Consider the following 15,026-nt stretch of genomic DNA (forward strand, 5'->3'; position numbering starts at 1 on the left):
ATATGGAATTCAATCGTGGCTGTGGTTTGTTTACTGACAAATTTCGTGCAGTTCATCCAAAATCAATTGTTGTTCCAGAAAACATTAATGCTGTACGTGAACTGATATTACAAAATCGTCATGTGACTTATCGTGAGATTAAAGCATCGTTGGGCATTAGTGGGACCAGCATACATTCAATATTGCATGATTTGGTCGCCAACAAAATTTGTTCTTGTTGGATTCCACATAATTTGACAAACATTCAAAAAGAGACTCGTGTCGATTGGTCGAAAGAAATGCTCAACAAATACGATCATGGTGCTTCAAAACATGTATATGTCATCATAACAGGTGACGAATCATGGATCTAGGCTTATGAACCCGAAAGTAAACAGCTGTCGACTGTATGGGTCTTTCAAGATGAACCAAATCCAACAAAAGTTCTTCGTGCATGAAGCACTTCTAATCAAATAATCACCTGCTTTTTCGAAAAAACGAGACATGGTAATTGTACCATTAGTGCAATGTCAGATGGTCAATTCTGAATGGTATACAACCATTTGTTTGCTAGGAGTTTTCAGAAGAATAAGGGTAACCAACCCGTGAAGACGCATCATTCTCCACCAAAAGCAAGCTTTCACACATTGGCTCCAACAAGACTTATTAAGAACTGAAAAAGTTGAATTGATGAGTCATCCACCGTACAGCCCTGATTTGGCACCCAATGACTTTTTATTCCCGCACATCAAAAATAAATTACGAGGTCAACATTTTTCGACGACTGAAGACAGGGTTGATACGTTCAGAATGCATGTTTTTTGAGGTACTCCAATCGGAATGGAAAAAGTGCTTCGCAAATTGGTTCAAGCGCTTGTAAAAGTGTATGGGTCTTCATGGAGAATATTTTGAGAAATAATAAAGCCGTATACGATGATTAATTTATTTTTTTGTTCTTGTCGAAATATAAAAAGTAATTCATCTCGTATACTCAGATTTTTCCATTTTGTAGATTGTGACAGTCGGATTTTAATCTCTGTGATTATTCTTATTTGAAGAGAATTGAATTAGATGAATTCAATAAGAAACTACTGTCCGTTTTATGAGAAATAAAAATTTTTTTGATAAATATAATCATATTTATATCGAAAAAGATACAAAAAAATGAAAAAACCTTTATCTGTTTAATGTAATAAGAATCAAAGTTGTAGTCACATTTAAAAAATATGACTTGCAATGCAATTGTTTTAGTTACTATGTTAAAAACTGCTACTAGAACGTAGAAATACAGTCCATCTGAAAGTTCGTTAAATTTTGAGTAATTTTTCCAAATATTTACTTGTTTTCGAGATATGTCGACTTCAATATGCAATGTATGATATAACAGGAAAATCTATTATTTTATTTAAATCACACAGAGACCAAATATTCTTTTAAAATATTGTTATAATGGCTTTATTCACATCAAATACTAACTAACAAACAATAAATTATAAAAAAACAAATGATCAACTACAGAAAAAAAATAATTGTACAATGGTAAATCTTAAATGTTATTAAAAAATGCTATCATAGGTGGCTCATGTCATTTAATTAAAATAAAACATGGCACATATTAGTTTTCCAATAATTACAGTTTGATCAGTTTGCGTCTTTCAATTTAACTATATCTACTAGTTATACGATTTACCACTGTACAATTTTTTTTTCTGTAGTTGATCATTTGTTTTTTTATAATTTATTGTTTGTTAGTTAGTATGTGGTGTGAATAAAGTCATTATAACAATATTTTAAAAGAATATTTTGTCTCGGTGTGATTTAGATAAAATAATAGATTTTCCCGTTATATCATAAATTGCATATTGAAGTCGACATATCTCGAAAATAAGTAAATATAGGAAAAAAACTTTATATTACAAAATTACACAGAATTTAACGATCTTTCAGATGGACTTCATTTCCACATTCCAGGGATCAAAAAATTTTTTTGTATCGCCACACCATCTATATAGAAAGATTTGAACTAACAGTTTTAACTGCAATTTGAAGCTATTCGAGAGACATAACTCCAATTTCCGGAACTAAAATAAGATTCTTCATTTCGGAGATATTGGTAGCGGGAGTGTTAAATGGCACACCCTGTACATATGATAAAATTTTTTTTATACTTACCTTATAATAATTGAGGGGAACTCTACAGGTTGCAAATCAAATATTTCTGCTACAAAGACCAAAGAATGATTCTGACACCACAAGTAATTTATAATATTATACTTTAATTTTTTAACAATTATAATATCAAAGCTTAGCCAAATACAAATAAATTAATGAGAATATAAACCATTCACAATGTTTTCAGACGAGTAGGATTCACAATGTGATTTGTATTTACAGCATCTATTAAAAATATTAATTATCTTTTAATTATGTAATACTTTATTGTTGAACTGTACACTGATGATCTCCATACATAATTATTCAAAGGATACAATGTGCTATAATGGAAACTTAAAGAAAACTCAATAGGACTAGTTTTTTCAGATAATCCTTTCACTGCTGGAAGTAGAGACAATAATAAACATAATTAGCAACATACTGTTCAAAAATATTGAAACCCCCCCTCTATCTTAGAAAATAATGCTCAAACAAAAAAATTATTAGGACAAAAGTTGCGGGGTTTTGAGCAATCCAACGGTGACCTTGACCTTGAAGGTCATTTAGAGGTCAAGTTGAAAATTTTAAATGGAACCGTATACTTTTGACCCCAGATATGGTGAGCGGAAAATTTTACATTCGAATATGACCTTGAACATGACCTTCAAGGTCATTTAGGGGCCAACCTGAATATTTTAAATGGAACTATATTTTTGATCCCGGAAATTTGTATATTGTTGGCCAGTTTCTGTGTGAAAATTATTTGAATATCGTTATGATTTAAGAAACATATTTATGCAGGGTGTTAATTATGTTGACAAAATTATAGGAGTCATGACTTTAAGCTAAAAAGATTGTATGTATGCGGATTTGCAAATCGATAATTTTTGAAATACATGATGTTGAAGTTTGCAAAAAATAGCTCTGAATGTGTTTGATGCAGATTGATGACAATCATTAAATTTATTTAATTAAAGATAAAATCCATTGAATTTGAATATAAATGTACCAGTGGAGATAATTGATTTAACAATTTTTCCGGCTATATCTCCTACGTTACACAAAACGCAAACTTCCTACGTTAACAATTAATTTTTGATATATTTAAAAATATATACTTGTAACAAAAAAGTTCTATGAACTTTGAAAAAATAATAGTTTTAGTTATTTTAAATTTGTGAAATATTTAGTTAATAGTAAGAATAAAAAGGACCATATTGTGCGCTTTATGAGTTTAATGAGATATTAATTTTTTTGGAAACACCACTAGGAATTATAAACAGCGATCGAATTTTCAAAATATCCAATGGCTTAAATTTTCTTGATATTTAATGAGAATGGCTGCCAGTACTTCTGCTACCGGTACACGTATTTATATCCACATTCAGTGGAATTTTACTGTTAATTACAAGGCATATCCACAAAGTAAGAGTACTGAGACTCGGATGCTCTGTGGTTTTTGTTTTTGACAATGTTGGCTACACTGCACTGAAGGCCAAGATGTTGAGAGCAGAATACACATTCATTTGTCTCAGACAGTTGAGAACTGTTGTTGTAGTGGCATGTTGAAATGAGTGCCACTGTTCCGAATCCTGCCAGCTGTGAGATAGACAGTAAACGTGGAAGAACCAATGTTCACAATGGAAAAAAGAGTAGGCATCTCTCAATCGTGACTGATGGGATGGTGAACAAAATCGAAGAAATGCTTTGTGGCAACCATCGAATTGACTTTGGACAAGATGAATGCAGTGTTTCCACAAATCTCTTCTGGATGAAATCATTACTGAAACACTTGGTTATCGAAAATTGTGTGCGAGGTGGGTACCAAAACAGCTCACAGGTCAACACAAAGCCAATAGAATCACATCTTCACGTGAATTTCTCGAGGGTTTCGAACTGGAAGGTGAACAATTGCTTGATTGGCGATGAAACATGGATGGCTCACTACACCCCTGAGACGAAAAGACAATCAATGCATTGTCGATATTCGTCTTTCACCATCAGGGAAAAAATTTAAAACAGTTGTTTCGGCTCAAAAAATCTTGGCAACTTTATTTTGGGAACGTAGACGGATTCTCCTCGTTGACTTTTTGCCCCAGGGGCAAACAATAATTAATGCTGTGTGGTACTGTGAATCTGTCAAAACAGTACGAAGGGCGATACAAAACAAAAGAAGGGGAATGTGCTTTTTGCATGACAAACGTCCCCACACAGCCAACGCCACAAAGCAACCTTTGGATTCATTCGGTTGAAATATCATTAACCACCCTGCTGACAGCCCTGACTTGGCACCTTCTCACTTTCATCTTTTCTCTTCTTTAAAGGTGTTTATGGGTGAAAAAATGTTTTCTACTGACGACGGGATCCACAGTTTCCTGAAACAATGGGCCGAGAAGCGTCAGAAGATTTTTTGATGAAGGTATCTTTTCTGACAGCTTGGACATCCCTCGGCTCGCAAAGTACATTGAGGTTGAATGCAACTATGTCAAAAAATAGTTTCTGAATATGTACATTTTTCATAAATATACTGGCGTTTCGATTTTTAAGAAATTGAGTACTCTTACTTTGTGACATGCCTTGTAGATAAACTATTAGATCAAAGGTTCATCGTGTGAAATATGTGAAATTTTTTTCATAGTTTTTCAACATGCTGTATCTTGCAAATTCTCGATTTTCGGATATACATTCATATAACCTTTTTTTCTTAAAAACACTTACAGACTCACCCCTGAGAATTTGTCAACATATTAAATTAACACCTTGTATTTAAGTTGGTATAATTCTCTACGAAGGATAAAATAATTTATTTGAGGGTTAATTGCTATAAATTGTAGTTACAGTTGCGGCATTCAGAGAGCGACAGTGAAAGAATAATTTGTAATTCGTTAAAAGTAGACAACAACAAATTAAATTAGAGCCCACTTGCATCTAAAAACATTTGAAAACTATATATAAATTCTGGTAAAAACGCAAATAAAAACTTAAGCAATTTACACGAGCTACATAGAGACCGTAATAACAACCGATTATAAAATTTAAGTCAAATGGCAACTTTTTACGTTAATTGTAACATTTAATTAACTAGATTTATTAGTTATCTATTTGAGCTTCACATAAAAACACTGTTTTACAAATATAACTATATAAAGATAACACATAAAAAAACATATATTTTGTGCAGATACGTAAAACAAATATATGTATACATAGAAAAATATAAATAATGACTAAAAAATAAAACATTTATTGTCAGCCTACCATTAAAATAGGAATTAAATAAACTAACTTTGGATAAGGAGTATTAGAGACAAGCTTGAAGCTTTTCAATCCATTCTTGTGCTGATGCAGTATCTGTGGCACAAAAATTGTATGTACGACGACTAGTGCGCAACTGAAACAAAAGATAAATATGTACAATATTTATCTGCGACTGTAAAGTTGCATAGAAAATTATTGTTGGTAATTTTTGTGATTACATTTCAGGAAAACATTTTGTTTGTTTAAAATTTGAAGAAATAGAGATGACACGTTATAGATGATGTGACTAGAAAAACAAAGCTTAAATTTCTATAAAAAGAACAAGAACCATTAAAATATACACTTACATCAAAGAATGATTTATCATCTGTCTTTTTCGGAGGACCAGGAGCTGGAGGTGCAGGATTTACAGACATCACTTCTGCTAAATCTGAAAGAAAATTAAATAAAATTTCATCACTGACCTAAAGTCTAAAAATTGTTGAGAGTTGAACGACCTGAGAGTTGAACGACCTAACAAAAGGCAGAACGTGTAACCACCAGGTCGGTGGGGAATCTTATTGTTTCTCCTTCATAGAAATCACCCGGTGTATATTCGGCAAAAAACCACAGTCCAAATTATTTACCTTTTCATAGGGCATACTGCTGAAATTACTTTTAATTACTTTCCCTGATAGCTGGAGCTGCCACCAGGTCAGGTAAATAATGAAAAAATTCTCTTATAAGAAATTTTCCTAAAGCATTAAAGTTGACCCACCCTGTATACTATACAGGGTGTCCCAATTGTTTTTTTCTGCAATGCACTCTCACTGAGTTACAGGATGTTATTTAGAAAAAAATAATAACTTTCCGGAGTAACTCAAAAACCCTTTCAGGGATTTAAATAATTTTTGGGTGAAGTACATCTATTAAAGTTCTAGGCCAACTTATCCTCAAGGTTAAGTCTTCATAACTTTTGCATATCCTAGTTTTATGTAATTTGATTAAGTTTTCCTGAATCTGCAATCAATTCTGTACAAAAAATGTGCTCTTGTTTCATAGCTCAAAATGAACCGTTTTCGAGTAAATTGGGTCTAAAGTATCGACTGCATTAATTCGTAGAAAAATGCATGTGAAGATTTTATTTGTTGTTATCTAGTAGGTACCTGTCATTATAAAAAACAAAGTTGTTTACAAGCTTACATGTCAAAATGAATTAAAGTATCGAAGTTATAAGAAATTAATTAATAAAACAACAAAAAATTAAGTATTATTGAATTTTTCAACAACGAATTTGCTGTTATGACATTTGTCTGCGGTTTCTGTGATGGAAATTCATTGGCGGCCTCATGAGAATATCTACGCAAGTTTCCAAACAGAAAGCAACCTTCACACCATGTATCCAACAAGTTTTCCAACCCTCTGCGTTTCAAAGAACAATCTTGATAAATGTCTGGGGAGGAATCTTCAACGGAGTCATTCTGCCCCCTCAAATTATTGTAGAGCTTTTGAAATCAGAGAGATACAAGGATTTTCTAGAAAATATTGTTAGTGGTGTACTAGATGACGTTCCCTTAGCTTTGCGAAATCAAATGTACTATTAACAAGACTGGAGCACCTGCTCATAACGGAAGACAGGTATCTGCGTGGTTTGACTTACATTTTTCAGAATGCTGGATTGGTAAAAATGGACCTGTTATGTGGCCTCTCAGGTTCCCTGACCTCAACCCGCTTGATTTTTTTTACTGGGGTCATATGAAGCAACTGGTGTATGTCAAACCCAGTAACATAAGAGACAATTTACTTCAAAAAATTAATTCAGCTGCCGAGCAAATTCACGCAACCGTTGATTTCCGAAGGGTTTACAATTCCTTGATCAAACGATGCATGCAATGAAGTAAATGGGCAGCATTTCCAGCATTTACTGAAATAATCGTTTTCTATTTTTATTTTTAATATTGTCATATTGCTAACATAATTTCGTTTTTATTACATAATTTTCAATTTTATTTTCCTCAACAGTAAACAAGTTAACAATTAATGCAGTCAATACTTTAGACGCAATTTACTGCAGATTCAGGAAAACTTAATCAAATTACATAAAACTAGGATATGCAAATGTTATGGAGACAACCTTGAGGACAAGTTGGCCTAGGCCGCCCCTGGCGTCAGATCGAAATAAGCACCATGTAGTTTTAGTGACCTTTAATAGATGTACACTCCGCCCAAAAATGACTTAAATCCGTAACAAGGTTTTTGAGTTATTGTGGAAAGTTGTTATTTTTTTTCAAAACAACACCCTGTAACTCAGTGAGAGTGCATGGCAGAAAAATATCAGAATTTTATTCTTATTTTGGACTGGTTTGGTTTGGTCTATGCTTACACTGGGATACCCTGTATATGAACGTAACATCTATAACAGCAGAAATAATTACCAATGTAGCCTTTACAATGTGAATCCTCCATTGCATCGTAATACCTCAACTGATGTTTAATAGAATCCAATACGAACCATCGCTGTTTCCACCCTTTCAACAGAGCACCTCTTTTATACAGATACCCTTCATGGGTCCTGTCCTCAGCTACATTTGATGAAAACTGATCATAGTACTGTTGACTAGACGTTTGCCTTGCACTTCCTACAAAAAATATATATAGTCTCACTATCTAAAACACTTGTGGAAGATTTATTCTTACCTGAACTTACAGATCCATTATCGCCAGCATTACCCTGTATGGTTTGTGTGGTTGTGCTGTCCGAGACTGACTTATATTTCGTACAGTTCTTCGGTACACTTTCCATGCATTTTTCATGACAGCTATAACCACAATCCATACACCTCATACCAGTCTGAAAACATCAATCTTGTTGTAATTTCAATTATTACATTAGTATTTATTAAAAAATGTATCACGTCAATATTTAATACTTACCTTGACGGGACCCCATAACAAGTTTCCACATAGATCGCAGTATGTCGGTGTAGTATAATTGTAACGCTCAAACCTATGTGGGTGGGAATAGACTAAAGATGTTTCTGCAGCTCCCACTATTTTGCCCCTCATCAAGATTTCCAGTGTGGACCTCTTGTGTACCTGTTTTCCATGAGACCTGACCAAAGCTGTACTAAACGAAGAGTGACGCTAAAACAGATGAGTTTATTATTTTTAATAATGATATAAAATATTAATGTCTATCTGGAAGAGAAATAATTACCCATTTTTTTCAATTAATTTTTATTTACTTACCGTAAGGGAATCTGTTATAGGAAGTTCTAATTTATCCCACAAAACTTTCCACTTTTGTGGTAAATGCCCTAATTCAGATTCTAATCTATGGATTTCTTCTAAGAGATGACTGAAAGCATCTGGAACTGATTTATTGACGTTGTCGTACCTAAAATTTAAAAATCAAGTTGTGGGTATTACAATGTCTAGATTGACCAAGTAAGTACCGCGTCCGATTGTTCTTATTTGCCCTAATTTGACATACATTATGTCAATTTGTGGTATTTATACATAAAAAAAAACTATCAAAATTTAATTGTTGCATTTCAGATAAAAATATTGGGTTACTGCACCACAAACTTCTAAATATTCATTAATTCATTGTACAAAATTGTATTGAAAATTTAACCTTGTTTCAAGGTTGACAGTAGAGATTTTGCCCCAAAATCTTGTAAATTTGATTATTTTTAAGCAGGTAAAATGTTCACTATTTACAACTCGAAAGACTCAACATCTTGTTAGAATTCTCCATCTTTCAGATGGAGAATTTTTGAGGTGCCTAATTGCATGGGCACACTATTACTTTCCTGAATTCATGAGCAAGTATGGAGTGGAGAAAACCCGAAGAAAGAGCACCTGTTCTTACAGGGGCTAATACTCATTGATTTTATCTACAAGCGACATAGTTAAACTCGCTTATAGACAAAAAAGGTGATAATAAGTGTGGAACTGGTTTACGACAATGCTTGTCCCCACACAGTTACATTGATCAAACAAAAATTGGAACAAATGCAGATGGACCTGCTGATTTGTTTTTTATTGTTTTTATTGTAAGAATAAATTTTTAAAAATAGAATTCCTTGATTTTCTCTTATAACAATAATAACAAAAAAACCTTACATGATATATGCTCAGTCTTCTTTTATTGATAGTAAAGACTATACTATCAATGAAAGAAAAGTGGTTCAGAAAGGGAGTGCATTCGTCTAGTTATGTCAAATTGACACACTATTTTCTGGCACAAGAACGGGAGTTGTGGCAATTAAGGACACATTTAAGACATTATTTTCAGACTGCAATTTGCACATATTTTATATTATGTTTACAATTACTTCACGCACATTTCGAACGTTTTTGTCTTTAATTACTTTCAATTTTTTTCTATTATTTTATTCCCAACAGAACAGCAATAAGACTGTTATGAATATTATTTTTTGTACACATGCAGTTGTAGTGGTTTTTAAATGTGCCGCAAAAATGTGCGGAGGTGCTGAATGGGGAGAGATGAAGTATGCGAGAGGAAGGACAATCCAGAGACTGGCAGATCGTCTAGAGTTGTTCAAGGTGATTGATGGTTGTTTATTAACTTGAAGTGTTTTCCTAAACAAACAAACACAAGTAAATTTGTGTACCTATGTATGTAAAAATATTGTTAAATAAATTAGTTAGGGAAACCAACTAGAAGTCTTGCCCGAACCCGTACAAATCCAGTACACAGTTTATTAAATAAACGTATAAGGAAAAGTCTCTGCAACAACCTGCACAACGTGCTTCGTCAACTATACAGGGTGATTCATTGATAATTGTACATACGCTAACTGGATAATCCCGGGCTGAAAATATGAAGAATTGACACAACACTTAGATAAAATATGGTTCCTTGCAGAGTTGGATATTTGGCATAAAGTTTAGATACTTTAGAACATATTAAAAAATGCTACAAAATCGTTCATGGCTACTACCAGTGGCGTATGACAGGGGTAGAGGAGTAGTTTCCCATACCTAACATCTACGCCACTGGCAGAATTTTTATTTTGGTACAATTTTCCAATTATTCAATACTTTCCATGCAATTAACCTACAACAGTAAAGTCATTATTTCTCGAGATTTTTTAAGTTATCAGAGGGCTGCACAATCATTTTTATTTTACTATGTGTATGTGTTATATGTGATATTATTATTATATTATATATTATTAAAATTATTATATTATAATAAATACAGCTATCTATAATTTTACAAATGACATCATTAATTTTTTCGAGAGTAAATGTCTAGCTTTGGGTGTGTTTTTAGACTTAGCTAAAGCCTATGATTGTTTAAATCATGACTTTCTCATAGTAAAATTAGAAAGATACGGCATTAGAGGTCCGGCTCTGAAATGGATTGTCTCCTATTTATCAAACCGAGAGCAAAAAGTATGCGTAAATCATAACGGCATAATTACAGATCGAAATAAGCACCATGCAGTTTTAGTGACCTTTAATAGATGTACACTCCGCCCAAAAATGACTTAAATCCGTAACAAGGTTTTTGAGTTATTGTGGAAAGTTGTTATTTTTTTTCAAAACAACACCCTGTAACTCAGTGAGAGTGCATGGCAGAAAAATATCAGAATTTTATTCTTATTTTGGACTGGTTTGGTTTGGTCTATGCTTACACTGGGATACCCTGTATATGAACGTAACATCTATAACAGCAGAAATAATTACCAATGTAGCCTTTACAATGTGAATCCTCCATTGCATCGTAATACCTCAACTGATGTTTAATAGAATCCAATACGAACCATCGCTGTTTCCACCCTTTCAACAGAGCACCTCTTTTATACAGATACCCTTCATGGGTCCTGTCCTCAGCTACATTTGATGAAAACTGATCATAGTACTGTTGACTAGACGTTTGCCTTGCACTTCCTACAAAAAATATATATAGTCTCACTATCTAAAACACTTGTGGAAGATTTATTCTTACCTGAACTTACAGATCCATTATCGCCAGCATTACCCTGTATGGTTTGTGTGGTTGTGCTGTCCGAGANGCTGCTAAATTAAGTAAAGTAATATATGGAATCAGGGTAATTAGTAAATATGTAAATAGTACATCTACAAAAATCATTTACTTTGGTAGTTTCGAATCTATTTGTAAATATGGAATTATGTTTTGGGGTAATAGCACTGACATACAGAAAATTTTTGTCATTCAAAAAAGAATTATAAGAATTATCAATAATATGTCTTACATCCAATCTTGTAGATCGGTATTTAGGAATAGCAAAATAATGACTATATCGGCTCTGTATATTTTTGAGTGCTTAATGTATGTAAGGAAAAACTGGAATAATTTTATGACAGACTCATCATCTCAGTATAATACAAGAAATTTAAATCTAATGTACCCATATCACAGACTAACTCCAAAAATAATTTAAAATTTTTAAATAAAACACCCTGTAATTCCGTTGTGGGTACACATGTCTGCAAGTGACCCATTTTTAAGTGTTGCGTCAATATTACCAGCCTGACGCCGCCCGGACGCACCAGGGTTCCAGGAAGGGTCCACGGCGGATAGGCGCCGGCGACCAGATGCTTATACCTGCGAGCGACTCCACACCACGACGACTCTCCAGCGAACGCTCGCCCTGACAATACTTATTCTTTTTCACTAACTTGTTTCCAATAAAAATACTTTTATTTTTACCGTTGAGTTTTATTTGCTGAACACCGAAAGTAACCCTCACCGTAAGGAGCCATATTTTATCTAAGCGTTATGTGTCAATTCTTCATATTTTTAGCCTAGGATTNAGACTAACTCCAAAAATAATTTAAAATTTTTAAATAAAACACCCTGTAATTCCGTTGTGGGTACACATGTCTGCAAGTGACCCATTTTTAAGTGTTGCGTCAATATTACCAGCCTGACGCTGCCTGGACCAGTCTCATGATTGCACTGACAAAGCGGAACGCACCAGGGTTCCAGGAAGGGTCCACGGCGGATAGGCGCCGGCGACCAGATGCTTACTCATATACCGACGAATGACTCCACACTACAAAGACTCTCCAGCGAACGCTCATTCCGACAACACGTCTTTTTCACTAAATTGTTTCCAATAAAAATACTTTTATTTTTACCGTTGAGTTTTATTTGCTGAACACCGAAAGTAACCCTCACCGTAAGGAGCCATATTTTATCTAAGCGTTATGTGTCAATTCTTCATATTTTTAGCCTAGGATTATCCAGTTAGCGTATATACAATTATTAATGAATCAACCTGTATAACCACCATCATAGTGAAGCAGGATTTAAATAACATTTATAAATGAATTAATTTTTATAAAATAATATAGAGCATATTTAAATAAGTTAAAACTTTCTACAATTGGTCTTTTTTTAAAAATTGGGCAGTAAACGAATATGGTCCCTAAAGATTTTGAGTTTCCTGTACCTAACTGAAATGTATGTTAAAATATCTGAAAGAGCTGTAGAAATCACACCAATGACAATCAAAATTATGAAGTGTTTTCCCTATTAATAGAACAGAAATGGTGTCATCTCTTGGTTGCTTATTTTCATCAATAGGTAGTTCTGTACTCTGTTACATCACTACCTAATACAAAATCCTCATAAATGACTACAAGCCATGTGACCAGTAATTCTGTTTGGATTGGTAATTTTATTTCTTTTATGTTGGTAATTAAATTTTGGTAAAATTAAAAGGAGATTCTATTCAATCAGCAACCGCATCATCTCGAGTTAATGGTTTTGTCATTGTTCATTGTAAACGAATCATTAATGTTGGTGACGGTAAGATTTAGGGACTTTTAGTCGACACTACCAGCCAGCTGGACAGTCAGGTGGGTTGTAATCATTTATGAAGAGTCTGTACAATAAGTTTAAAAACAACTTCTAGCACATTATAAACTATAAAACTTACCCTAAACAAACAATCTTCCTGAATTTATTTATACCATCTGCAGCTTCAGCCTCCTCTTCTTGTTGAGAGTCCATTTGGATAATCTCCAGATCATAATTAGGTCCATAGTGCAGATCTTCGTCGAGATAATAATTCCAAACCTCAAGGCTAGGTAAGTGAGATTGCGGCCTTAAAACTGGATGTTCGAAATCTGGAGTGTACATGAAATTGAAAAATAACGGACTTCTGGCATGTTGTTTTTCAATGTAGTCGAACACGCTTTGCCCTAAGTTTGGTCCTTGAGACGTTGAACTGATCCTTCCACCAGGGTAGATGTTTTCGTCATCGGATATGGTATCCACACTTTTATGGTGAGAAGTCAATGACCCCCGTTTATCTTCTACCGCTGCCACTCCACTCTCAACCCTTTCTAACTCACAGTCGAATAAAAAAGTCCTAAACCTACAGGAGACAGAGTGATATGCTAGGAACCGTAAATAGTAATCATTAAATTCGAATGCCATTGGATATTGCTTCTGAATTTGATGTACAACATCTAAAAATTGCAGAAACGTCGGTGCGAAACCACTCGCTTGAGAATTCGCGTTCAGATTGCTGCGATGGCTAAATCGGTGACCAAAGCCGATCCATTCTTTTTCTACAAGAATGCGGAAACCTTCTAAGGTTCGGTAGTGAGGATCCAGACAGAGCTGCGCCACTGAAGAAACTTGTGCGGTGATGTCCCATCCATCCTCTAAACAAATGGCTACAGAGGAGCCTTGAAGGTCAAGTAAATCAACGACGGCACCAGACAGTTGCATTATGTTTTGGATTTGTTGCAACCACTCGGAATGTTCCACTAACCTTAAAATAAGTCATTATTTTAAGCCAGACATCGATTTGTATGCATACTTTTGCAATAAAATTGTCTAATTTACTGGTCAATTTAGGGCTAATTAACTTTTAGAATAAACATTGATCATGGTAGCAGTAATTAGTGCAATTGCAATAACAAATGCATATAGTGCTGACCATTTCTGGATTATAATATAGAGAAAAGTGCCTAGGATAAGAAAAAAACTATTTTTAAAATGTTATATGAACGAATAAAGAGAATACTTTACGTCAGATATTCAGTAAACGGACAATTTTCATTCTCTTTCTTAAGATTAGCGTTATCCGTTATAGTGAGCATTGTAATTTTTTTTTTATTTTTAAGAAAAGCAAAAAACATCAAAGGAGGAGGGTCGATAAGGCCGGTTTTCGGCCTATATTTAATTTGAATGAAAATGTTCAAAATAAGTTCCCATAGTACCTATTAAAAAATCTAAGTCGATTCCACCCTAAACGGAAATGTACCTACGCAAACTTGTAGTGATAATACGAGGGTTGCCTTTTATATTTCGGGAATAGAGAATAAAAAAAAAGAAATTAATCATCATATGTGGCTTTACCAATACACTTTTGCATGAGATTGAACTAATCCTCGAAATATTTATTGCATTTCGATTGAGGTACCTCTAAATAATGCATTTTGAAAGCATCAACCACTTCTTCAGGCATCGAAAAATGTTGACCGCCTAATTTATCTTTGATGTGCAGGAATAAAAAAGTCATTGGGTGCCAAATCAGGGCTATAGGGCAGATCAATTCGACTTTAGCACTTCTTAAAAAATCTCGTTTGAGCCGATTTGTGAGAGCTCGCATTATCCTGATGGAGAATGATGTGTCTTG

General features: G+C 33.9%; 1 protein-coding gene across 2 annotated transcripts in view; it reads right to left on the reverse strand.

The window, feature by feature from the left end:
* Positions 1–2,764: 2,764 nt before the first annotated feature.
* LOC108911886 (myotubularin-related protein 13) overlaps positions 2,765–15,026 on the reverse strand; it is a 31,920-nt gene continuing 19,658 nt past the window's right edge. For both annotated transcript variants that reach the window (XM_018716961.2, XM_018716960.2), the window contains 7 exons: positions 13,314–14,156; positions 8,620–8,767; positions 8,305–8,514; positions 8,068–8,221; positions 7,806–8,009; positions 5,739–5,821; positions 2,765–5,524 (listed from right to left, as the gene is read on the reverse strand). In XM_018716961.2, the coding sequence (XP_018572477.1) occupies positions 5,435–5,524; positions 5,739–5,821; positions 7,806–8,009; positions 8,068–8,221; positions 8,305–8,514; positions 8,620–8,767; positions 13,314–14,156 (1,732 nt within the window). In that variant the 3' untranslated portion in view covers positions 2,765–5,434. The remainder of the gene's footprint in view (positions 5,525–5,738; positions 5,822–7,805; positions 8,010–8,067; positions 8,222–8,304; positions 8,515–8,619; positions 8,768–13,313; positions 14,157–15,026) is intronic.

The sequence above is a fragment of the Anoplophora glabripennis genome, unplaced genomic scaffold (genome assembly GCF_000390285.2).
Source record: "Anoplophora glabripennis isolate ALB-LARVAE unplaced genomic scaffold, Agla_2.0 scaffold539, whole genome shotgun sequence".
Classification (NCBI taxonomy): domain Eukaryota; kingdom Metazoa; phylum Arthropoda; class Insecta; order Coleoptera; family Cerambycidae; genus Anoplophora; species Anoplophora glabripennis.